Source organism: Danio rerio, chromosome 2 (assembly GCF_049306965.1).
Source record: "Danio rerio strain Tuebingen ecotype United States chromosome 2, GRCz12tu, whole genome shotgun sequence".
Taxonomy (NCBI): domain Eukaryota; kingdom Metazoa; phylum Chordata; class Actinopteri; order Cypriniformes; family Danionidae; genus Danio; species Danio rerio.
The window spans coordinates 27,482,504-27,509,371 of NC_133177.1; the positions used below are offsets into that span (position 1 = coordinate 27,482,504).

General features: G+C 35.8%; 2 protein-coding genes across 6 annotated transcripts in view; both read left to right on the forward strand.

Annotated features, from left to right (window-relative positions):
* The window catches only part of kcnh2a (potassium voltage-gated channel, subfamily H (eag-related), member 2a), a 90,232-nt gene extending 71,748 nt beyond the window's left edge, over positions 1-18,484 (forward strand). For 2 of the 4 annotated variants that reach the window (NM_001042722.2, XM_073919484.1), the window contains 10 exons: positions 1,701-2,123; positions 5,187-5,592; positions 7,243-7,442; positions 7,571-7,823; positions 8,965-9,158; positions 9,238-9,358; positions 9,436-9,687; positions 11,837-12,035; positions 12,515-12,707; positions 15,605-18,484. In NM_001042722.2, coding sequence (NP_001036187.2) covers positions 1,701-2,123; positions 5,187-5,592; positions 7,243-7,442; positions 7,571-7,823; positions 8,965-9,158; positions 9,238-9,358; positions 9,436-9,687; positions 11,837-12,035; positions 12,515-12,707; positions 15,605-16,003 — 2,640 coding nt within the window. In that variant the 3' untranslated portion in view covers positions 16,004-18,484. Of the gene's footprint in view, positions 1-1,700; positions 2,124-5,186; positions 5,593-7,242; positions 7,443-7,570; positions 7,824-8,964; positions 9,159-9,237; positions 9,359-9,432; positions 9,688-11,836; positions 12,036-12,514; positions 12,708-15,604 lie in introns of all 4 variants that reach the window. The other 2 variants (XM_073919476.1, XM_073919480.1) reach the window with 1 other exon arrangement.
* Positions 18,485-24,932: 6,448 nt separating this feature from the next.
* The window catches only part of map4l (microtubule associated protein 4 like), a 75,228-nt gene continuing 73,292 nt past the window's right edge, over positions 24,933-26,868 (forward strand). For both annotated transcript variants that reach the window (XM_005171247.6, XM_073925720.1), the window contains exon 1: positions 24,933-24,989. The gene's annotated coding sequence lies outside the window, so the exon portion shown is untranslated. The remainder of the gene's footprint in view (positions 24,990-26,868) is intronic.

Below are 26,868 nucleotides of genomic sequence, written 5' to 3' on the forward strand. Positions count from 1 at the left end.
ATATCTAAATGGTGTTGCGCTATATGTTGGCACACTAACCACTGGGCTATGGTGCCGATAAATTGGCTAAATTTAATTTGCTAACGCCTAATTTTAAAGAATTAGTTCACCCAAAAATGAAAATTCTGAATTCTGTGTTGTGTCAGACCCCTCAAACCTTTGGTCATCTTCAGAACGTATTAAAATAGTTTAGATAAAATCTGAGAGCTTCCTTCCACTTCCATAGACATCAACTGACCAATAAGTTCAAATTCCAGAAAAGGAACCAAAGACATTGTCAAACATTCCTTGTGGCAGTGGTTCAATCGTAATCATACAAAGCTCAAAGAACATTTTTGTGGGCCCAAAAACTGTATAGGCTTTTTTCCTATGACTCCTTAAACCACTAAAGCCACATGGGGCTCAATTTTAATGCACCATGTTTGCACTATCTAAGCACAAAGTCTAAAGCACACAGCACAAAAGCACTAATAGTAAGCTCAAATCCACTTTTGCTATTTTCAGGGCGAGAAAAATGGTATGTGCACCAGGCACATGGTCTTTAAGGGTTGTGCTTATTCTCCTAATGATTAAGGGTATGTTTTGGACATAACATGCATCAAACCAGTCTCATCTCCCATTCCCTGTAAGGGACAGTTGCGTCTCATCATGGCATTTGATTATGGAAAACCGGAAAACCTTTAGCGGAAAAATGGTTAAAGACAATCGGTGCAAAGTTAAAGGTCATCTACTGAAAAAGCTTCTTCCATTTGGCCTCGTCTTTTCAACCATGAATTCTGGAAATGTTGGTGGACATGTTTGCCTCAAGACATCCATTACATATTTAATTTAGTCATTTTGTTGGTCAAGTACAAAGATTTGTTTCAAAACAAATTCAGTTCTAATTTTACAGGAAATGGACAATAAATTATATCCAAACACACTTCCTATTCCTATGACCCATATGGTGATGCATACTGTGATAATAATAATACATTTTATTGACAGTGCACACGCTACAAGGCATACAGGGCAAATAGTAAAAACTATAAAAACCACGAACAAAAAATACAAACATTAAAATTCAATAATTAAATTGAAAAAAATAATCCATCCAAGTTAAAAGGAACGGTAAAAAGGGGAGTCTTAAGAAGTTTCTTAAAACAGAGAATCGGCATTCCTGATCCTGACAGGTAGACCATTCCATAGCTTTGGCCCATGGTACGAAAAACCTCTATCACCCATGGTCTTTATTGTACATCTCTTAAGCCTGACAGGTGAACAAATCTAGCAAAAATAATAAAAACAAATATAAATATGCACATAATGAATTTTACTAAAAATATTGATAATATTAAATACATGTAAATGGACATGAATAAACTGGCGCCAATAGAGATTGATTCCATCAAAGCCCCTTTTGGTTAAGAAGGCATTGTCGGAGGTTTTTATATTTATGTAGACAAAATACTCTTTTTTTTTTTTTTTACATTTTAATCATTTAATTCTTTATATTTAAAGATATTTGTGTACTGCTGTGTATTTAATAAAGATAAAAAACACAACTTTTACTGTCTGAGTGATTCTTTATTTAGAAGTTCAGCAGCATTTACTTCAATCACGATGATCACATGATGAATAAAGCACTTCACTATCTAAACGCTCATAACTCATCTAAAATTCTGTCAGTACCTCTGATTGTGAAGTCTTTTCCTCCTCAGGTTCTGTCTCTGGGTGCAGATGTCCTTCCTGAGTATAAGCTCCAGGCTCCCCGCATCCACAAATGGACTATCTTACACTACAGCCCATTCAAGGCGGTCTGGGACTGGGTTATCCTGCTGCTGGTCATCTACACGGCCATCTTCACTCCTTATTCGGCTGCGTTCCTGCTTAGCGATGAGGAAGAAGAAGTCATTCAGCGCTGTGGATACTCCTGCAGTACACTCAATGTGGTGGACCTCATTGTAGACATCATGTTTGTAGTGGACATTGTGATTAACTTTCGTACAACCTACGTGAACAGTAACGATGAAGTGGTCAGTCAGCCCGGCCGGATCGCCGTCCACTATTTTAAAGGCTGGTTCCTCATTGACATGGTTGCTGCCATTCCCTTCGACTTGCTCATTTACCGCTCTGAAGAAGAGGTGAGAGAGTTTTCAACAATCACTGTAGAACACGTTTCTTAAAGGGATGGTTCACCTAAAGATAATAATTTACTTCCTTTTTACTCACACTCAGGTGGCTCCAAACCTTTTCTTTATTCTGTTGAACACAAAAGAATATATTTTGAAGAATCTTGGAAACCTGTAACCATTGACTTTCATAGTAGAAAAAAACAAATACTATGGAAGTCAATAGTTACAGGTTTTTATCATTTTTCAGACTAACTTCTTTTGTGTTCAACAGAAGAAAGAAACTGATAAAGGTTTGAAACAAGCAAAGGGTGAGGAAATCAGGATAGAATTATACATTTTGGGTGAACTATCCCTTTAATACTTTGGTCACTTTTTGTAATTCATAGTTATCCTGAACAACTTTTGTATTTACACTGAAGTTGTAGTTAAAATAAGTTGCTTGTTCTCACAGTTACAATTTTCTATGTACTGTAGTAACTGGCACATACTGTTGTGCACTATAAAGGGGATTCAAGATAAACATACTCTTTAAATGTGCTTTCTGATAGGGTGGATGAAGTCTGTGGTCATATATGAAACAGTTTATCCAAAAATTTGAATTTACAGTAAATTATAAGTAGGTAGTGCTGTCGTCTCATAGCAAGGGTGCTGGTTCGAGCCTCGGCCGGGTCAGTTGGCATTTCTGTGTGGAGTTTGCATGTGTCCCGTGTTTGCGTGGGTTTCCTCCGGGTGCTCCGGTTTCCCCCACAAGTCCAAAGACATGCGGTACAGGAGAATTGGGTAAGCCAAATTGTCCAATGTGTGTGTATGTGTGAGAATAAGTGTATATGGGTTTCCCAGTAATGGGTCGCAGCTGGAATGGCATCCGCTACGTAAAACGTATGCTGGATAAGTTGGCGGTTCATTCCGCTGTGGCGACCCCAGATTAATAAAGATACTAAGCCGAAAAGAAAATGAATAAATTAATTTATCACAATGAGGCCATTGAAGCAGTACCAAACTTTTTCTTTACTAGAAAATTAAAGAAGATTTTTATCTTAATTAGTGGTTGGTGATTTAACAATACAAGTCAATGGTTGCCCATTTTTGAGAATAAAAATAAACATGTTAAAATGAAAAAATGAAGTTAATAAATATAAATAATGTGAAACAATTGGTCAGAGTAAAAAATTGAATCAAGTGACAGGAAGCGTCATTTACAATAAGAAATGAGAAACTTTATCAGAATGGAGTCATGCCTGTGAGAGAAACTTCAATCAGAGGTAAGAACTGTTTTGGCAAAAACATACATCCTCGCTCTCTTCACCTCATGTCTGAACTGACATCGTCAAGTGACAAGAAGCTCACAGTCTCTACACTTGTGTTTACACCAAGATCTGTTCATAAGACTTCAGTTTATCATTAGTAGCCATTTATTGATTTGAATTTGTTTACATGTATTTATTTCACACCTCGAAAACAGGTGACCATTGACTTGCAATCTGCAAAAAAATATATATTTTTTTTAAAGATTTTTTAAGGATTAAGTTCACTTATATCTTTAATGGTCTGAGGGTCAGTAAATTAACTGTAAGTGTTCATTTTTGGATGAACTGTCCCTTTAATGTCATGTAAACTTCCACAGGACTAACAGTCTGTCATTACATTTCATAAACTGCTTTACCAAGCTCAGTGGCTGTGGTTGTGATTCAAACTAAATGCTTCTGATTATTTTAAAAACGGAAGGAGTGCTTGACATTTCATGTCCTATCTGGAGAGTATGTCAACACATTAATTGAAAGGACTTCAGGGGACCTTTTATTCATCATGGTTGCTGGAAATATTCCTTTGAGATTTTCATCCATACCGACATGAGAGCATCATGCATTTGCTGCAGCATCCATTATGTGAATCTCCTATTCCAGCACAGCACAGAACTGATCAGCCACAAACTAAAAAAATGTGACATTTGGCTAAACTATATTAAACCAAAACGCTGTGAGTTCCTCATTTTCAATCCCAAGCTCATCTGTGTAATCTAATCTTGTTGTCATCTTTTTTCTACCATTTTTCATGAGCAGAAGCATCCATGAATATTTAGTTAGAACATAGTTACGTTTAAACTGAGATCAAACCTAGTGCTCTGCTGGTGCATCTAGCCCCAGGTGTAAATACAACCCTTTCACCCCCTCTCTGGTGCTCAGCTTGAACTGATGCTGGTTGTCTCAACCATGTCTATGAGTTGCTGCTGTGTGACTGGTTGACTATATATTTTAATTGATTGTGCACCTAATGAAGTGGTCAGTAAATGTATTTCAGTATGATATCACTGTAGAAACAAACTACTATTAAATTTAGTATTGTATTATGTCAGATTTTGAACTTTGAACTACAGGGTTAAAATGAGAACGTAAACATACAACATTAAATTTGTTAAGTCCAGTACATCACGTTTGGTAAGACTTCACATTACCAGTACATGGAGTTATGGCTTGCGCTAATCAAATCACTTTAACTACAACATGAATCACATGACTTCATGTGTGAGTAATGGCGACTTGTTAGTACATGTTTGTTAATTACTATATTGACACTTTCATTTTAGCCTAACAGTTATTCACTGTCTAGAATGTTTACATTGATAAACAATAGAAAAGTATTCTGTCTACTGCATAATGACCAGTTTAAACACAGGAGTTCATGAGCAGATAAGAAGTTAATGATAAGGTGCCCCTTCAAGTAAAGGTATGCCATAAAGATACATTAAAAGCTTATGTTGGTTACATTTAGCTTAAACTAAATTGTTGATTAATACATTATTGTATTTGTTCTTGATCAGCACAATACTTAAATCACTGTTAGTTCATAATAAAGTAAGATTTAGATTACATATTAATACATCATTATTCAAGTACCTTTATTGTTAAGTGTTATTGATAAATGGTTCACATTTTAGACCACATAGACTGCTATTGTGCCCACTCTGGAAACAGTTTTGAAAAAGTGATAAAAGAAATGCACCCTAGCAACTGTAATAACTGCTGCCGGTCAACTTACAACCTTTTAATTTTAAATTTTTTGATGTGTTAATAGACCACGACATCCACAACTCTGATTGGCCTGCTGAAAACAGCTCGGTTGCTGCGATTGGTGCGTGTGGCACGCAAACTTGACCGCTACTCTGAGTATGGAGCTGCTGTTCTCTTTCTGCTCATGTGTACCTTTGCTCTGATCGCCCATTGGCTGGCCTGCATCTGGTATGCGATTGGGAACGTGGAGAGAAGCGGCCCATCTCGAATCGGTTGGCTTAATTCTTTGGGTGATCAGCTGGGAAAGCCATATAATTCATCAGTACGTGGATCAGGACCCTCTATTAAAGATAAATATGTCACTGCCCTGTACTTCACCTTCAGCAGCCTCACCAGCGTGGGCTTTGGAAACGTCTCCCCAAACACAAACTCAGAGAAGATCTTCTCCATCTGTGTGATGCTCATCGGAGGTTAGTGCTGCTAAGTGCTTATTCATATTCTAGAATGATGTCAGTGAGATTGTACAGTTATCAGTTGAACAATAATATTATAAAATACTTTCAGAACAAAGAATAGCTGTTTCTATATTAATACATTGAAGTTATTCATATACATTATAGTCTGACATTCAGTTTCACAGACACGATCCTTCAAAAATATTCTAATAGGCTGATTTAGAGCTCAACATTTAAATGTTGTGCTGTGTTAACTATTTTTAAGTAAATTGAATGACTAGAATGCTCAGAAGAACAGCATTAATTTTAAATTACATTATTATTATATATAATTTAGTGTATCCTTGTTGAAAAAGTATATGTTTTTGATAGGTAGTTAATATAATATAATATAATATAATATAATATAATATAATATAATATAATATAATATAATATAATATAATATAATATAATTTAATATAATATAATATAATATAATATAATATAATATAATATAATATAATATAACATAATATAATATAATATAATATAATATAATATAATATAATATAATATAAAAGTTAAACTTTGTTTGGCTTTGTTTACTTGCTTGTCAGTAATATTTTGACATAAATAAATACAAATATAAATAAATATAAAGACATTATACATGAAATCTCATAGCTCATGAGCTATGACTCATATTAACTAAAATTCATAAATAATATTAATTTCAGAATGATTCACCATCATGTGTGGATCATGTAAAATCATGTGGAAAAAGTGACTGAACGTCTGTTATTTGTTTTGGTTCTTTTAACTCGCCCAAGGCCAGTTTAGCCAACTTTCACTCATTCAGTCATAAAGGCTCTTAAAGCATGCGTCCGTGACCGAAATGTGACCTCTGGTGGACAGTAGCAGACACCTAATTGAGACGAAGATTCAGAGTTCCACATGAAGCTATTAATTAGCAAATAATATAAATATTATTTGGTTACACTCTAACCCCGTGTCCTAACAACATGCTACGTGACGAGATTTGCAGTGATAAGCAATTTGTCTGTTTGCACCAGAAAAAACACGATGCGGTAAGGTTTATGATCTAATAAATACATATCAAACCTCTTTAACATTATTAAATGTACATGCTGAATTACTGATATGTGTTGTTTGATATGTGTTGTTGAGTCACAGTTCTGAAATTAAAATTTCAAACGGTTTATTTTATTTTCAAGATCTGAGGTGTATGGCAATAAATGTTATGTAAAATGTCATTTAAACTCACATTATTAGGCTTTAACACTGAATAAAGCACGAGGTGTACCTGAGGTGATTGTTGTCATAAGTTCTGTTGTTTTCTAAAATATCAAATTGAGGTGTTGATTAGGAAAAAAACTCCTTTTAATAAGGAAAATATTTAATGTACCACTGCTTTTATTTAGAACACGATTTAAATTAGCCTTTAGGCTTGATTGTCAGGCACACTCCTATTGGTCCTAAATCTGGCAACCTGTGCTTGCTTGTGTTTTGATCCAGGAATGCAATACTTAGTTCAACCACTGGGTGTCAAACTTACACACTGCACCTTTAATTCTAAAAAATGCCCCTGATATCTTCATTTTTAATCAATTTGAGTCAAATGAAACATTTTCTTTGGTGTATTTGTTGTTGTTTTCTTCACAGCGCTAATGTATGCCAGCATATTTGGAAATGTGTCCGCCATCATCCAGAGACTATACTCTGGCACTGCGCGTTACCACACTCAGATGCTGCGGGTTCGAGAGTTTATCCGTTTCCATCAGATCCCCAACCCACTTCGGCAAAGACTAGAGGAGTATTTCCAGCATGCTTGGTCCTACACCAATGGCATTGACATGAATGCTGTGAGTCACAGAGCCACATTCACAAACACCTGGGCGGATGCTATTCATTCCACTCTGCTTATTTTTGCAAACACTCAGCATAACATAGCATCATTTATCACATCAACCTGTGTTTTATCTCTCTGCAGGTGCTGAAGGGTTTTCCTGAGTGCTTACAGGCTGACATCTGTTTGCATCTGAATCGTACACTGCTGCAGAGCTGTAAAGCTTTCAAGGGTTCCTCCAAAGGCTGCTTGCGTGCTCTGGCTATGAAGTTTAAGACTACTCACGCTCCTCCAGGAGACACCTTGGTCCATGCTGGAGATGTGATTTCAGCGCTATACTTCATATCTCGGGGCTCCATCGAGATTTTAAAGGGAGATGTAGTTGTGGCTATTTTAGGTAAAGGAGATTTTGGGTTGATTTTATTGTAATTATATCTGGATGTCAGGGCATTTTCAAACTTTTTGATGTCCCTAACCCTTACCCAGACACTCCCCACCCAATAATAATCTAATCAGAGATGTTTGGTATGTACTGTAGTTGCAAAGATATTCAGATGGAAATCTGATATAGCATATATGATCATATCAACCGTATGTAACATTATCGATGAATGTGTATGTACAGTGGTCAGCATGATTGAGTATTAAACAAAACAGATGTATTAAACAGATATATTTATTAAAATAATATTTTAGTCACCAAATATATTTAGAAACTGAAAGATATTACAATAAATTTCAAGCAAAGTATTACAAAAAAATACAACCTACAAAATTTCAACAAAAAGTTTAATTTTTTTTTTTTTTTGCTCCTTTTATTTTTTTCTCTTTTTAAATTTGTATTTAATATAATTAAATTAATAATTTCTATAACATATAATTTTGGTTGTACTAGTTTGTGGACCATTATTGTAAGTTATTATGTTTGATAAGCTCTATAATTGGCTTCAGTACTGACTAATGTATATGCACAAATAGAATATTTTGTCTAGCTACCTATTAAATATATGAATTTAAAAGATAGATTTGTGAGGGATGTACTCAGGGACGGACTTTTTTAATACTTAAAAATTTTCACATTTTTTTTCCCTTAATTGAATGCTTATTTTTTTTTACCTTCATACTAAATGACTATTTATGGGGTTCAGGGTCAAATATAAGTTTCATATTTATAACAAAGTATCAAAATTTTGATATATTTACCAAATTTCAGATCTCTGTATGGGTAGTATGGGCATTAAAATCAAGTGTAACTCTTCTTTTATTTACAATTATGCGTTTAATGGTGTTTCAAACCTCAAGTTTTCCTTGTGTGGCTCCATCTTGTGGACATTTTGCTATTTTGTTTTCTGTCATGTTCATGTTTTTTTAATGGCATGCAGCGCCACCTGCTGTTGATTTCAAATATTTTCACATTTCTAGTGCTGTATTCACAATAACACGTTACATACTAACATATTCCTGAATAACTTCCATACCATGTCCATACTATCTGACATAATTTAGGCATTAAATGTCTTTTGGTCTATATTTTTCAGGCAAGAATGATATATTTGGAGAGCCCATTAACTCATATGCTCGTCCTGGAAAGTCAAGTGCAGATGTGAGAGCACTTACGTACTGTGACCTGCACAAAATCCACAGAGATGATGTCCTGGAGGTCTTGGAAATGTATCCAGAGTTCTCTGACTACTTTTGGAGCAATCTGGAAATCACTTTTAATTTGAGAGACGTAAGCTTACATGTTTTTCTAGCTTTATGACACATTTACATTGTGGGATTTTGAGCAGTTGTGTTATTCTCCTCAACAGACTAACACTAAAGCTGGGTCAATGAGCAGTGACCCTGATGATTCGGACAATGGCGGTCTGGACCATCACACACGCAGAGCAAAGTTGTTCTTTCAATCTAAAAGAAACTCCATCTCTCGAGGTAAACAGTGTGTGAGAGTTAATATATTTGTCCAGATCCTCTGTTTTCATTACTAATGGAGTTCCTCTTAAAAGCAGATACAGAGAGAACAGAAGACAGGCTCAACAGGATGACTTTCAGAACACAGACTTCAGGAAAACAGCATGAGAACAGACAAACTGCTCATCGCAGCTCAGACATCTTTGCCTCACAGTCAAGCAGCGATGAAGAGGAAGAGACTCAACGACCCTCTGTGATGGTGGACTGCTCTCAGAGCCATATCAATAGCGTTAGCAATGCTAACAGGGACAAGGACCACAACAGCAGTAACTCGTTCAACGCACTCTCAGGTAGGACTCTGGTTCTGATGGTAAAATTTGATAAAATTGACAGATCTATAATCAAAACTTTGGGGCTTTTAAACCAAAGGAACTTTTCACACAGTTCCTAGAACTATAGTAGAAAATTATTAGCTTTTTGATATATTTTAATCACTAACTAAATTAGCTTCTACTTTAGAATAGGGTCTAATTCAGCACATTATTAACTACAATGATGAATCTGTATGTTGATTGGGAGAATAGTTGCCGTACCAAACACTAGCATTGTGTTATAAATGTGTATATGTTTTAGGATAATAATACTCAGAATGCTCACAAAAACATACGTTTGTTTAACTTCCATATCAAAATACTCATGACACACAATAATATTACAGTTTAGATCACAGCATCCAACATCCTCTAGTTGTTTATTTTGTTCAGTGCAGCACTTGATGTCACTTTTGACCAGCTTAATCCACTTCCAGTTTCCAGTTCCTAGGAAATTGGTCAAGGGAGAAATTAGTTCTCGGGGAGCTAGGCCAGGGGACTAGATCCTATAACTTGCTGTAACTACCCGGCAAAAAGCAAACGCCTCTATGATTTATTAGTTCAATAACTAATAAAAGGGAAAGAATTAAAAGGAATGACATAACTAGATTAACGTTTACATGGGCTAAATATTTTGATTCTCACTATCAAGTTGTTGCAAACCAATTGGATTTTTCTTTATTTTCAAAAGACAAATTAAAATATTGTAATGAATGAATGATGTTTTTGACAAAATAAATCCAAGTCTTTTAAATATCTTGATGAGTAAATCTCAAATGTTTTACTCACCCATAAATGCACATACAAAGAGCTCTTTTAACATTATAAACGAGAAGCTCAAGCTTGTCTGATGCACAATTACAAAGCATTCTCATGTCAAACATGTGCCTTTGAGCTTTTTCTTACCATATTTGCTTTGCTGCATATGTATATGTGTTAATTCAAATTTAAATAAAAGTCTGAATGAAAGCCTAAACTAAATTAAGCAATCATGTCTCTTTAGAAGACTTCAGTTAAGCCACTTAAGGCATCTGGATTCTTAAAATCTTCAAAATTTAATTAAAATATTTTTAATTTTATGTTTAAATGAAGATAAATTAATTAAATGAACACCTCATGGGTTCATAATGGCATGAGGGTGAGTAATTGATTATCATTTATGATTGAACTAAACCTTTAAAAAATACACAAAAAGCTGAATTTTGTCTAGGAATTAGTAGCACCACTAAAAAAATGTAAAATAATTAAATTATTATATTATATAAATAAAATGTTTTAAGTCATATTTATAGTCACAATCTTCCAAACCAATTAACTGTTAGCTATTATGACAAAAACATTTGCCTGACTTGTTAACAGTTACAAACAGATTTGTATCAAAATATACATATATCAAAAGATTATTTCATGAACTTCTGTTATGATTTATGTTGTATATCCACTTAAATGTAAGCCAATTAAAAAAAAAAAAAAAAAAAAAAAAAAAACTGTTGTAATGCCCTACAGGACTGAGAATGTATTTCCTAAATATTTCAGGTTACTTTAATGATATTTTCGTGGTGCTTAATACTTCAAAGTCTAAATAAATTATATAAAATTATATATTAAAAGATGCACTCACCAGCCACTTTATTAGGTACACTTTACTAGTATCAGGTTGAACCCTCTTTTGCCTTTAGAACTGCTTTAATTCTTCATAGCATAGATTCAACAAGATACTGGAAATCTACCTCAGAGATTTTGTTAATTTCTTCAGCATTTTCTTACACTTAGTTAATTCTAAATAAATTTCTTTCTTCTGTGTATCACAACACAAGATATTCTGAAGAATGTTGTAAAAAGCAGCCATTGACAAGCAGAAAAAACAGTCAAGCTGTATTTTTATCATCCTTTTTCAATAAATCTTCTATTGGGTTTAATGGAAGAAAGAAACTCAAACAGGTTTGGCAAAAGTAGGATGAGTAAATGATGATTTAATTTTTGGGTGAACTATGCAATTTAAATAAATAAATTTATAAATAAAGTTACATTTATTGAGGTTAGAATGACTTGAATGAGTATAATCAGTGGCTAAATTTTAATCTATGCAGTAAATGCATCATTTTGACATTACCTCATTTTACATCAGGAGCTTTTTCAGGGGTTTCTAACATCTTTAGCCTTTGGGGAGACAGCAGCCGTGGCCATCACTACCAGGAAGTACCCAGCCACAGCATGTCCTTCCCCTCATCTTCAGTTCCCTCTAACACCGTCCTGCACAATGTCACCTATGGGCAATGCTCAGAGGTAGAGAACAGACTGGAAATGATGCACAGGCAGCTCTACCGGTGAGATCAAACTACAGTTATTGTTGTTTTCTTGCTCTCCTACACTCAAAAAAATGACTTTTGCTGCTTCTACACTGTAAACAATTATATGAACAATTAGTCATGACAGCATATGTTTTAGTTCATTGTAACTTATTAAACTAAGTTAATCATGTTGTTAATTAATTTTATAAGTTATGCAAGCTGTTTTAAGTCAGTTTAACATAATATAAGTTCAGTGGACTCATAAGGTTTGTTTGATTCAGCCTAAAAATGTAAGGCAACCAGAATGTTTTACAGTGTACTACCTATTTAAAAAGAGTTGAAGACAACACATTATTTTTTTGTGGAGAGGGGCAACTTAATTGTTTAATGTTCAATGCACTCAAATTTGTAAAAATGATTAACAACATTAAGGAATTATGTGGAAGCCAGCATATTTTTACAGTGTGGTGTATTCTTTATGCTTGAGTTGTGTTTGTTGTCTTGTTTTTCGAAAGATTGGAGAAGCGCATGTCAAAGGACATTGGAGCCATAATGCAGTTGCTTCAGAGGCAAATGGTGCAGGTTCCACCAGCCTACAGCTCAGTGACGTCTCCTACAGAAGCATCGCCAATTCCACCCAAACCTGGACAGAAATTGGTTCAGCCTGTGAATCCTTTAGAAACAGAGACTCCATCTATCCTGTCTGAGGTATTTCTATATGTTTACTAAAAATATTCAAACAAAAATTTAGGTCAGCTAATCAGTGGTGCAGTACAGTAGGTAGTGCTGTTGCCTCACAGCAAGAAGGTCGCTGGTTCAAGCCTCGGCTGGGTCAGTTGGCGTTTCTGTGTGGAATTTGCATGTTCTTCCTGTGTTCACATGGTGCACAGTCCAAAGACATGCAGTACAGGTGAATTGGGTAGGCTAAATTGTCTGCAGTGTAAGAGTGTAAGTGAGTGTGTGTGGATGCTTAATGCTTTTCATACTTAAAACATTACTGCCTACAACTATGTGTACACCCATTCATTGTACATATGGCTGTCTACATTGCCAATTTTACATTGTCAAACTGTTTTTTGGGGAGTATGCTGTTGTATGTTGTTGTATTTTGCACTGTCTGTAATTTGCACTGTCTGGAGCCAGCTTTTCACTCATCATAACACACATGCTGCTGATGATGTGACAATAAAAGTGATTTGATTTGATTTGATTTAATTTAATTTGAGGTGATGTTTCCCAGGGATGGGTTGCAGTTGGAAGGGCATCCGCTGCGTAAAACATATGCTGTATAAGTTGGCGGTTGATTCCACTGTAGTGACCCGAGATTAAAAAAAGGACTAAGCCAAAAAGAGAATGAATGAATAAAACCTAAGTCAGCTTTATTTGAATCGAAAAGTGGTAATCACATTGATTACAGCGAAACAAAGATCTGCAGTATTAACTAAATCCCCATTGGGATAAATTTGATGTTTATTCTTGGAAAGTAGCAGTAATCGTTGGTTGAACAACCCACAAGATGACATTCACGCCATATGCAGTAGAACACAGTAGATGTCACAGTTCTTATTTATTATAAGTAAATACTCAACATGTTTTGAGAGCGGTCTGGCTGCAGACTTGGTGCAGATGCAATCTGAGCTACATATAATGCTTTTGAATGGCCTCACCTAACCCCACCCCTAACCCTACCAGTCAGTGATGTCACTTGCTCAATTGACTACATTGTGTCTGACATTGCATCTCTGAGAGATGCAGTCTCAGCTTGCATCATAAAGGCTGCATCCAGATACTATTGGCATGTTTGAGACATGTTTTTAGGTGAAGCAGCACTTTAAAAGCACGTCCTAATGAAAATACTACATTGTTTCATTAAAACTAAAAGAGCGAACAATGTACTTGAAACAGATTATAGAAAAGTAAACTTCGAATAACTTAATTTAAATAACTTTTAAAAGAACAATGCCAGTTTTATATAGCTTATAAAAATTAAGCAGATTTAACTTACTTTTTGATTTACTTTAAAAAATTGTAAATAATTATGTCAATTTTAAGGCACGGTATGTAATTTTAACCAATTTAGGGGATGTATTAACAACAAACAAAGGTGTAGTTCGATAATGCCGTGACTATATGGATGTAACAATTTGATCTACATCTATGGATGTACGAGTCAAGATTCGATACAATTCACGTTATTAATCTCACAATTTACGATTTAGTCACAATTTTTTAAACAAAATTTTTTGAGACAAATTTATTTAATTAATTAAATTAATTAAAAAAAAATAAAAATCCAAATAAAAATTTTTGATCTCCATAGAGGTGATCAAGGCGGCCACATAGAGCAGCAGAATAGTGAGGGTGATGTCCGATCCTCACTTTTGTCCGCGACACCGCAAACTTTCATTCCATGAACCGGTCACTTTCGGGTTGAGGGCGGCGTGATCGTCGTTTGCCTAGAGCACCAGTTAAACACAGCGCCCTCTCTGTTTAAAATATGTATCGCAATTCATTCAACATTTTTACTGATTTGAATCATCACAAATTTAAATCGATTTTCAACCGACTGTGAATCGCTACATCCCTAGCCATGACTGAGTGTGGAATCATGGGAGGCGTGATCTTCATTGCATCCCATGGGACTCCTGTTGGGATGAGAGTATAAAATATTTAAAACTAAGAAAAGTTGAAAGCTGGCAATGCGCAACAAAAGTGCTGAAGCAATGGGGTATTATGTATGCAATATATTTTTAATTTCATCCAGCCCCAGGGCTTCTGGTTTATTGTCATCCCATTCAAAATCGCTGTGTTTAAAATCTGATTTCTTAAAAAAAACAGCGATCTTCACTGCCTGCCTAAGATACAATTAAAGTGGGTATAAGACCAAACAAGAAGCACTGCATTACATCATATTTTTCCATGCCATGTCATTAAAATATGGAAATTAATTTTACCCCAGTATTTTCAGTGAAACTTCTGCGCTAACCGGCTGCTAAGGGCGGAACCTGCGTTTAAATGGTCTTTCGTCTCTTTTTATGCTTTAACAACCAAAATGGATAATGAAGTCTATTTAACTGCATATAATTGAGTTACTTTGCAACACTGGTGCTGTTAAACAAACCTTATGAAACTGAAAATAGTAACATAAAGCTTTTATCGTTAGTTCATCTCTGGCTGAAAATACTAGCTTTGCATATAACCCATTGCTGATCCAAGACGACTGTGACACAGTATGCATTTATTATGCAACCATTTTTTCAGGTCGTGATCTAGTGGTAAAGAAGCAGCACTGTTTTATCATACTAATAAAATTTTTTTAGAAATCTGTAATGCTGCTCTGTGTGTTGTAATAAAAGTTTTGGTGCTTCCCCGATTTCTATAAAACCAAACTGGACATAGAGGGTGTGTGATATCAATAGCATGGGGACACAGGACAATGTCCATGTCACTATTTTATTAAATAGCCTATTTTTTCAGATTTGAACATTCTTCAAAATAATAGAAATACATAAGTCGGGAAATTTTAATGAACATATTATACATTGTGCATTGAAGTTAACTCTACTTAATTTTGTGAACACACCATCTTTGATTTTTTTTTCTAGATACTTGATCCTCATGACTTTGCTGACAGTCCTATTAAGGCCAGTGAAAGTCTGTCAGGTGCAATGGAGCTCCAGCTCCTGGACTGTTCCTCACAGCCTCCCTCTGAGAATCCTTCTGGGGCTTATATGGGGAGATGGTCACGTAGCGTAAGCCACCACACAAACACCACTGGTGATCCTACAGCACACATCCATCTCCAACAAACAGCCATAGCTGATCAAGCTCATTACAGCTTTTTGGATGCAGAGCCTATTGGAACTCTTCGCCAACCACAAGCTGTACAGAGTTTACATTTGGAGACCTCTGAGTGTTCAAGACGCCAATCGCTGCCAGTAAAACATCAGGTCGAAGATGATTGCTCAATGCAGAAAAGACATCCCTCTGATCCTGGCTCTTAAGACAAACTTGTTCGGTATCTCAGTGGAAAACAATGCAAAGACCACCAACATGTTGGCATGGTGTTTAAAAGACTATTCAGGATCATATATAATTACCTCAGAAAAACGGTCAAGGATGCATCATTATTGTCCCTGTAGGTTTGTACATTTGTGTTAGCTGGTTTAACAATATTCATTGTTTTTACCTGCCTCATTATGAAAGTGTTCTCATTGTTTTGAGGTGTAAATGTAATGATTTGTATTAGCATATCAGCTTTTTTTTTACAATGTGGTTTTGTGTTGAATTGATTAGCCTATACTGTAGATTTTTTTTTAATAACTGAAACACTGGAAAGGCCAATCAGAGCAGGATTTATTAGAGTTCAAATGATCATTTGGAAACTTTAGCCCCTTTCATACATACAGACTTTTTCAGAAAATTGTCAGTAATCATGTGTAAATCAAAGTAGTCAACGTAAAGAGATCTTGTGTGAACAAGCCCTTTTTGAAAATACCTGTAAATTCGTTCCGGCAAATTTTCCAGACTGAGAAGTTGTAACATTACTGGTTACGCTGTGCTGTGTGAACGCAAAAGGAAAATTGCAATCATGAGAAATCTACTCCAGCCAATCAGTTAATTCAGACACATTCACATCCGCACTGTTGAATGAAAACAAAAGCCTTTGACAATTTTTCCAGATACATTTTGATGCTAGTTGTTAGTCAGATACGGTTCTATGTTCATTAAAAATGCTAACTGTGGAAAAAAAATTATCGATTAAATGTTTATGATAAACCTTTGCGAGTTTACCTGCAAGCCCTGTGTTCAGCTGCGTGGCGCTCCATATGTTTACATCAAAATTGTTCACAATACCCACATAGCAAAATTTCTCTGGCCTAGATCTGACCCACACAATCAGCTTTTTCTTGGCCAATACAAGATACTTCCATATAAGAGCCAAACATGGACCATATCTGGTCCAAGTCTCAGCCAAGTTAATAACCTATAACTGTCTCTGAACTGGGCCAGATATGTTGGTGTGTCACGACTGCAATGAATTTAATAAACCCAAGCATTTTGCTAGATGGTCTTGTTTTTTCTCAAAGTGACCTGATTGGTAGAATTTTTCTTTACTCAAACACAATATAATATATTTAAAAAGTGTGTCAAGAATGGCCCACGTATAAATTTTTACCACTGGCCCAAGTACTGCATTTCACATCTGGTTTAAGTCTTGTGTGTCACCTCTACAAAAACCTGGGCCATGTTTGGCCCACATGCTGTATGCCACTGCCAGATGAATGCCTGCTCTGCCAGCTTTATGCCAAATTTGGGCCAGAATTATTTGCTACCTGGGTACTTATCCATCCACAGAATTTGTAATGTGTAAACATTTAGCCGCAGTTAGCGTTTCTGCCATTGGATGTCTCTGGGACAAAAGCGGCTGCATGAATGCTAAAGCTTTAAATAAAAGTGAAACCATCAACAAAAGCCTGACCTCTATTATGTTTGCAAATACAAGTGCAGTCGTTTAGAGGTCATTTCCGGCTAATGATGTCAGAATTTACCGATATTTTGAAATTAATGTGTGAACGGTCTTTTCTGGAAAAATTTCGAAACATGTAAACAGTGTATTATAAAGTCGCTCCGGAAGTTTTTCTGTATAACTGTGTGAAAGGGGCTTTTATCTCAGGTGGATGATCCCCAAGCTCATCTCTAGTAGCTAAAATACCTCAGAGAGAGTGAATCCAGGGAACACTGGGAAATCCTGCTGAACAACTCGCCTGTAACTTACAAAAATGCAAGCATGGGAACATATATTTAAGACCATGCACTTCAAGGTTTTTTCCTTGGGAATTTGTTATCACTCTAAATGTGTAATCATCGGTTTGGCCAGCGGGTCAAATGTGTTAAATGTAAATCCATTTTGATCATAATCCATATCACTAGTGGAATTAGTGTTAAAATATACATATAGAATACATATATAATCAAATGCAGCTGGTTTAAGCCAAATACACCCAGTTGTAATTTATACTATAAATGTGCTGAGAGAGATCTTTATAGGGAATGTGGTACGTATAGACAAGAATTTAGCTTGGAATGGTCAAATGTATTATAACAATGTAATTTATTGCAATTCTGAGTAGGAATATTTATTGTTAGCTTACTGTAAATTGATTATTGTGCAGATTTTATCTTCTATGAACTTATAATCACAACAAATAAATAAATTCACATATGTTATAAGTATATTTAGGTTTATAAAATGCAACTATCATGACTGAATGAAATAGAATTGCCTTCATTTCCTTGTATTTCTGTTGAGTCCTAAAGAAGTTATTTATTTATTTTCAATGCTGTAAAACAGGAAATTGAAGAATGTCCTAATACCCACACTTGTGATGTTGTCATCTTGTGTTTCCTGTATTTGGTGTTCTAGTGTGTATGAAGGCTTCAAGTATGTATGCCATGTGATTAAATTTGATTCATTTGCTTTCTCACTTTACTAGCTCTACATATGCAACTTCTGGCTCATGGCTAAGGTATTCATAAAACCATTCAGCTAGATATAACCTAATCCACATACAGGGTAACAGTCATAATATTAACATTTAGACTGAATATCTGTCTATTTTATTCAATTGTTTTGCCAGCTTAGAGTACTAATAATGTTAGTGTACTGTTCCATTAATATTCTGTTATTTCTCTACTAATACCAACAAAGTCAACAAAAAGTCAACAAAAAATGTTGTTGTTTTTTTATAATTATATGAAAAAAGTCATGCTATTTACAAAGTAGTGTGTAACACTTGCTGATTTGTTGTATATGTTTTATATCTGCCTCTGATGTGTGTCATGCCAAAGTCACACTAGAGCAGGGGTGCCCAAACTTTTTCTTATGAAGGGCCAAAAACCAAACTTGATTGAGGCCAGTGGGCCGAAGGTAAATATAGGTAAGGTAATTTACCATGGGTAATTTCCTAATTTATTCAATATTGTTTAAAAATGACTAGAAAACCTTTATATGAACTAATACATATATTTTTATATTTTATAATAAGTTATAATTTATAACTTATTACAGTAAAAACAAAACAATCTAATATATAAAAAAATGACACTGGTTTTTGGCTTGATTTGCTTGTCGACGTCTTCTGCATAGAACGTAGTCTTTCATCTCTCCAGTGACAGTATTTACATTTTTAAAAATCTGATTCAGGCCCTTGTTTGGGCATTTCTGCACTAGACTTTGAACATAAGAAATTCTGTCGTACGGCACTGTGAAAAGGGGCGGGATTAAACTAGATGATAGACTTTAAAAAAGCGAGTGATTGCTCCATATTTTACATTTCTGTAAAGAGAGGTCATATTTTAATCTTTGATTGGTCTCACGGTCATGTGATGCGATTTCACAAGTCAGAGTTCACCAAGCTTAAACTTTGCAACGCAGCAAACTGCTAAACTTTTGACATAAGCTTGTGGTTCAGGTCTGCCACATTCAAACTCGTTCTGTCAATCGAATATAAAACCATATTGTCTGGCAAACCATTTTTCAAAATTTATTCTTGCAGACCAAAAGTCGTGACCTCAGATGCAGTGCACATTTTTCTAGCATGTTTTTTTTTTTTTTTTTTAATCGCGAGCAAATTCCAAAAAGGTTTGTTGAGCTTTTTTGTATGGCCCCTAAATCTCTGCTTATATGCCCTATATGCCTCTGGCACTAATTTATACGCTTTCAACACAGCAGCTTTAACAACATCATATTGTAGTGAGTCTTGCATGGACAATGTAGAGCACACAAAAACAAACTCCACAAGGCATCAGTGATTCTACCTTTAAACAGATGAGCTCACCTCAGGCCCAATTACAAACATCACACTGCATGTGGACTTACAGTCTTATTGTAATCACTGTGTGTAAATGTTCATCAAGTCAGCAAGGTTTCCCATACATCATTTCAGTTTTCAGAAGTGTGAGTGTCCCCTTTGTGTCTGTTGTGTTACCTCAACGAATACTTCATCAGTCAAGAGTGCACTGAGGTGAACTTCAAGCCAGACTTCTCCCCAACAGTCAATCAGCAGTACGTCACGCAAGTCTGGACTCCATAACAAGAGAGACCATAAAGGTTTAGGGTGCCATTTGGGATTGGGCCAAATACTACTTTGAAGCAGTATTAGAGATAGTGGCACACTCCCAAATGGCACCCTAACCCTTTGTGATCTTTCGATCCTTCACACGAATGTGTGAACTCAGAGGAATGCTTCATTAAAGTCCTGCTGAAAAATTCCTTAAAAGTTGACAAGTCATAATGTCATCAAGTTTGCTCAAATTACTTTTGTCGGCACAAGACTGTGTTTTACCTATTGAAAAACAACAGATAACTCTGCTTGAATTGAATTGCAAAGAATTTACATCAGAAATGTTTTATCAATGTCAAACCACATTAGCTGACTTGCATCCATAAATTCCACCTATGATCTACACATAATAAGTCATAATATGGTATACAGTCAACATTTGAAGTGGATCAAAACCTTTTATCAAAGTTATCCTGAAGCTATTGAACAACACCCTTTCTTAGGACAATTTAGAAAAATGTTTTTGATCCACTTCAAATGTTGACTTCTGTAAATCAGTGATTCTGCCACATTTCTTACTGACATGGCCCTAACTGTTAAACATGGGGCGACTTAAAGATGCTGTATGTAAGTTTTTGACTCTTCTAAAGTATAAAAATACCATAATATGTTTGCAGATATTTAAGAAACATGCTAAGTGAACATTCTTGTTTATCTGAAAAACAATGCTGAAGATATTCTGCTTTGAAAACACGAGTTACACGCTGTCTTTGTTTTGTTTTCTTTTAACCCGCCCAATGCCACTTTAGCCAATTATATTTCAGCACCCCGGGTTGCCATGTTGAAAAACCACATATTTCATTCATTCATTCTGAAATGCAATCTCGAAAGCAGACTCCAAAATGAGACACAGATTCGGAGTTCCACATGAGGTTATTAATTTGCAAAAAATATAAATATTAAGACAGCAAATATTAGGTGAGGTGGTTACATTGTAACCCTGTGTCCTAACAACACGCTACGTGACATGATTTGCAGTGATAAGCGGACGAAACACGATGTAATTAATATATTATAAACCTCTTTAACATTATTAAATGTACATGCTGAATTACTCATATGTGTTGGCTTCCTCTGAGTCACAGGTCTAAAGTTCAATTTCAGATGGTTTATTTTATTTTCAAGATCTGAGGTGAACTGCTGCTACTTTTAGAAGTATGGCAATAAGTCGTCACCTTAGAATTATAAGGTTCTATTTTTGTCAAAATGGAGTTATTGATTCTTACTAAATGACAACGTTTTTACATTATGGGATGTTTTTATAAGTTGTTTACATTTTAAGACTTTTTATAAAAATAAATGTTACACAGATACTGTTTGCTATGGAATGCAAAAACTTTGAAGCTCAATATCTCAAAATCATTCAGAACGCAGATAAAACCTTATAATTCCAAGGTAACGAAATGTCATGTAAAATGACATTTAAACTCACATTTTTACCATTTAACACTGAATTAAGCACATGAGGTGTACCTGAGGTGATCATTGTCAGTTTTATGTTGTTAAGCTGCAAGAAATAGAAGCTGTTTCTAAAATATCAATTCGAGATGTTGGTTTAGACAAAACTCCTTTTAATATAGAAAATATTCCTTCTATCGTGTGCCATTACTTTTATTTAGATGTATTTATTTAAATCAACATTTAAGCTCGACCGTCAGACTTGCTTCTGTTCGTCCTCAATCTTGCAACCTGTGCTTGCATTTGTTTTGATCCAGGAATGCAATACCTAGTACCACTAGGTGTCAAACTTACCTACTGCACCTTTAAAAAAAAATTGAGTTTCCCACTCCTGATAACAACTTTATGGAGCTTTCATGTCCATGCAGCTTGTGAATAGGATTTATCTGACATGACTTGACCTCACCAGAAAAAAAGTTTACTGTAGGGCCACTATCCTTGGCTTAGTTTCATCCATAATCGCACACACCTGGGAAATATAACCGTCTTCAGGATTGCTTGAGAATTACAGAGAGGTGTGTTTATTATGGAGCTAAACTAAACTGAAGAGTTAAAAGGACAGTGGACCACTTCTGTTTTAGTTTGCCATTAATGATTGGATTTCAATGGGGGCTAAGTAGAAATGCACACAGAGGGGATATCAGCTTCAAATAGTACTCTTGCTATAACTGGTATAAACAGAGAATGGGACACCTGCTCAATATTTTGGTTTTAAGGAAGTATGTGTGTTCTGTGGAAATGCTTGGAAAAAATTTAGTTTGGACGAATTTGGAGTATGCGAGACTGCAATTGCACATGCTTTGCCATTTAGAGGTTAAGTGAAGTTTATTTACATTATAAACTAATTTCAAGAGGGTCACGTGCTTATGATTGATCACAGCTGGTCCCGCATTAACTAACACATTATTCACCAATCAGATGATTCCTAACTCACTATAAATAACCAGAATTTCTTACTTCAATTACCTTCGCCTTGAAGAATCCCCCTTCCATCCCTACTCCACCTTTCCCTATATAGGGTGGCACGGCAGTCTAGTGGTTAGCACTTAATTGATCAATCAAGATTAGCACTATATTTGAGCATTTAACCAGCAGTATATCTCTTCATATCAATACATAATCTGTCATCAGCCCTAAATAAACAGAGGAGTTCTCAAGACCTACCTAAGCTCAAACTCCCCTCGTGCCCTGCAAATAGGAGGGAATCCTGGGTTAGAGAATTTTATGAACTCAGGGCTCCCACCCAGGAAAGCATGCCAAACTTGCTTTAGAATCAATCATCATCTTAGTGTGAACTCTTAAATGTGGATTTATTGTGCATTAATGACACTGAGCTTTGAAAAATTTTGGACCAGATACAGTCTTGCACACTTCCTGTCATGTGCATTCACCTACAAAGGGGCCAAGATGCAGGCGTGGGTTTTGGGACATTGGGGGTATTATGAATCATTCTGCTTTTTAAACATAAACTGAACTATCCTTTATATGTATTTTTAGGATCAAACAACTTTGAGTATGTGTATACACAAATCATGCTGAATAAATTGCAATAGGATATAATACTGCAGCCAAAATATAGACCAACCCTTCCCGCTTCGGCAAACAGGAAAAGGCCCTCCTAAAGCTTGAAAACTCCAAATATAGAAGCATATCATGAATGCTGTTCAACCTCTGAATGTGTCTTTAGGAGCAATATAGTGTACTGCATACAGTAGAAAGTACAATATACTGGACTGTTTATTCAAGCGATGATCCTGAAAGAAAGGTTCAGTGAAATGGGAAACCAGCAGAAAGAGACACACCCACTTAAAAATAAAGCCTATTATTGTTATATTTTTATATTAGGGCCTCAACTCTGCTCCTTAATCATGTTCCAGGACCGGACTAACAACACAATAGAGGAACTGTGTTCTTCCACAACACCTGACACTCTTTTACACCCTCAGTCTATTTTTGTAAGAGTGCATACATGTATGAGGTTACAATCAGGGAAAATTTACATAATTTTTCAGCATAAAGGACAGTAAACTACAAGGGTATCACATCTCATATCAAACAGTCTGATTTTCCTTGATACAATGCCAAGTGGTCTGATGCCCAAATCAGAGCACAGTTGTTGAAGTATCGATTGGTGAAACTCCCTGTCAGGTCATTTGCCATCAGCATCACGTTCCATTAGTTGTCCATCAATACTCTCACACAAAATAAATTCAAAAAACACATATTAGTGGGTAGCACGATCGCCTCACAGAAAGAAGTTCGCTGGTTTGGGCCCCGACTGGGTCAGTTGGCATTTCTGTGTGTAGTTTGCATGTTCTCCCTGTCTTCGCCTGGGTTTCCTCCAGGTGTTCCGGTTTCCCCCACAGTCCAAAGACATGCGGTACAGGTGAATTGAAGAAGCTAAATTGGTCAAAGTGTATGTGTGTGTGAATGCAGGTGTTTGGGGGTGTTTCCAAGTATTGGGTTGTGGTTGGCAGGGCATCCGCTGCGTAAAACATATGCTGGATAAGTTGGAGGTTCATTGATCCCTGATTATTTAAGAGACTACGCCGAAAAGAAAATGAATAAATGATTAGTCTTCAACAAATAAAGATGACTATTACATTTTAGAATGGTGGTCCCTTATACTATGGGGCCTGTAGAATTACAAAAAAAAAGTCAAAATTTTTAAAATTAAAGTTACAAAATAAATAGAAACATGTATTTCATAACAAAGTTTTAGACCTATGATATACATTTTTTATAGTATAAATTGCATCATACAATTAATATATATATACATATATATTATAGATAACAAAAATAAATCGAAGTTTATTAATTCATTTGGCATAGTCCCTTTATTCATCAGGAGTGGGCACAGGGGAATGAACCGCCAACTTATCCAGCATATGTTTTACTCAGCGGATGCCCTTCCAGCCGCAACCCAGTACTGAGAAAATAATTATATTTTAAAAAATTATAAAATGAAATATATAATAAAATGAATAATACATATTTGCTTAAAACAAGTAAAACATTAATAAAAACTGCAGTCCAAATAACTTAATATTTCTAAAATAATATTATAGATTTATCTATAATAATCTAATAATTAATTACAGTATAAAGCATGCTTTTATACAAAGGAGCTAGTTCATTTTAGAATGGTTGTCCCTCACAGTAGGATTATAACCAGGGGTCTGTGGCATTTAAAAGATGAAAACCTCTGTCCAGGAGCAGCAGTGCTGCTGTGACAAGAAAAAGAGAACGAGCGCAGTTGTCCTGCATTTTGATTGGCCGAGCTGTACGCGGGGCGGGGAGTCGCCCCGCTCTGACAGAGGCGAACTGTACGAGAGGGCGGATCTGACAGTGTGCACATCGGCCAACACTACAGCGCACTCAATTTTAAAAACAACAACAACGGGTAAGTGCGCTTTGACATTGTCATTAGCCTTCACATTTCACCACTTCACTACAAGCCAATACCATCAAACCGTGTGCAGGACTAAAGCCTAAGCGTAACGAGGACAAAAATTGATAGCTAACAAACCGTGAATTTTGATACAGTCGCAGTCCCGCCACGCGAGAGGAGGATGCGATGTAAATACAGGGTGACTCATCATCGCTCTCTCGTTCCCAAACGTTCACAAATATGTCGACCTGCCTTGATTTCTTTGTTTAGGCACTGCCGCAGCTTTGATGCTCTGGACAGGTGTCTTCCGCAGCAGACATCTCTTGAAAAGTACTACAGTTACATAACTTATTGTGATAACGTTGTGTGATGGTGACTCCTTACAAGGTTCTTTTAAAAAGACGATTTAAAATAAACCGCAAACGAGCGACGCGACAAACCAAAACGCGCCTCTTATAATAAACAATCATAATGTGGATTATTACAATGGGCGCGTCGCATCGCATTGTTCTCCTCCATCCTTGCGTTTGATGCCTGTGAGCATCGCGTGCTCGGCTCTCTGCAGTGCACCTCTTCCATCCACATCCTCATGCACATGCGTCATTTCGTGAAATGCGATTGAAATGGAGTACACGATCCGAAAAGGACGCTTTGAGGGTCATGTGTGGATGCGTTTTGGTCGTGGGAGATTTGTCAGTCGTCTTTCTATGAAACAGAGCTAGTCTCTCGTGACCACGTTTTCTCGTTTGATCTTCTGCATTGTTGGATTGTAGATGGATAGTCTGACCACACCCCCCCTCCCCTAAATCTTTAATGCACGTTATTTCTATTGCACTATGACTAGGTTTGTTTGCAGTGCATACAGAGCATCAACAAATGTCACAGTACTGTTTATTCAGTTAAACCATGTGTGAAGGACAAGGAGGTGTCCCTCATGAGCCTGTATTCTTGTTTATTTTATTATTTTTGCTTGTAGGGTGAGGCAGGATTAGGTTTTATTAAACTTAGACTAAAATGTTTATAGATCAATACACCTCTAAAAACAATGAGAGGATCAAATGTAACAGTGATTGATGGTACAATGTCATTGTCATTCTGTAAATGTTTTCATTTGTCTGACATCATAGTGTGTGTGATTGTGCTTCATCATGTAAATGATCACAGGAAATGCATTAAAATGTATCCTACCAAACATTAGCTTGTGCAAATGATATACAGTCTCTTAAGAGGATAGTTCACCCAAAAATGAGAAAATTCACCATTTGCGCACATTCAAGTGGCTCTAAACTTTGAATTTCTTTCTTCTGTTAAACACATAAGATATTTTGGAGAATGTTGGAAAAAAGCAGCCGTTTGACATTCATAGTAAGAAGTACTATAGATGTCAATGGCTGTTTTGTCCAACATTCTCCAAAATATCTTGTTTTGTGTTCAACAGAAGAAAGAAACCCAAACAGATTTGGACAAACAATTGGTGCATGAGTAAATGATGGCAGAATTGTTATTTTGTGGTGAACTTTCTCTTTAATGCCCCTTGATAATGGTAATTGTACAATAACAATATAAAGATTAGTTGTATGCACTTTAAATGCTCAAACTCGGATTGGCTGTCAGCTACTTTTGCATTAGTTATTTGTTTCCATGCAAATTTCGAGATTTCACATAAAAACGTGTGCTAAAAGGACACGTCAAGATGCAAAAAACTGCTGAGTTCAGATTTTTTTCTTTATTCAACATTGTAAATAATGCAGGGTTCCACATAAGTCATTAAGGTTGTCTCAACACAAATAGATTAAGTTAACTTAACTTTAAGTGGATTTAGCATAAAGCAATTAAGTTGTACGTAAACAACTAAAGAATTGTGTTATTTAAGCTCATTTTTATAAGTAGG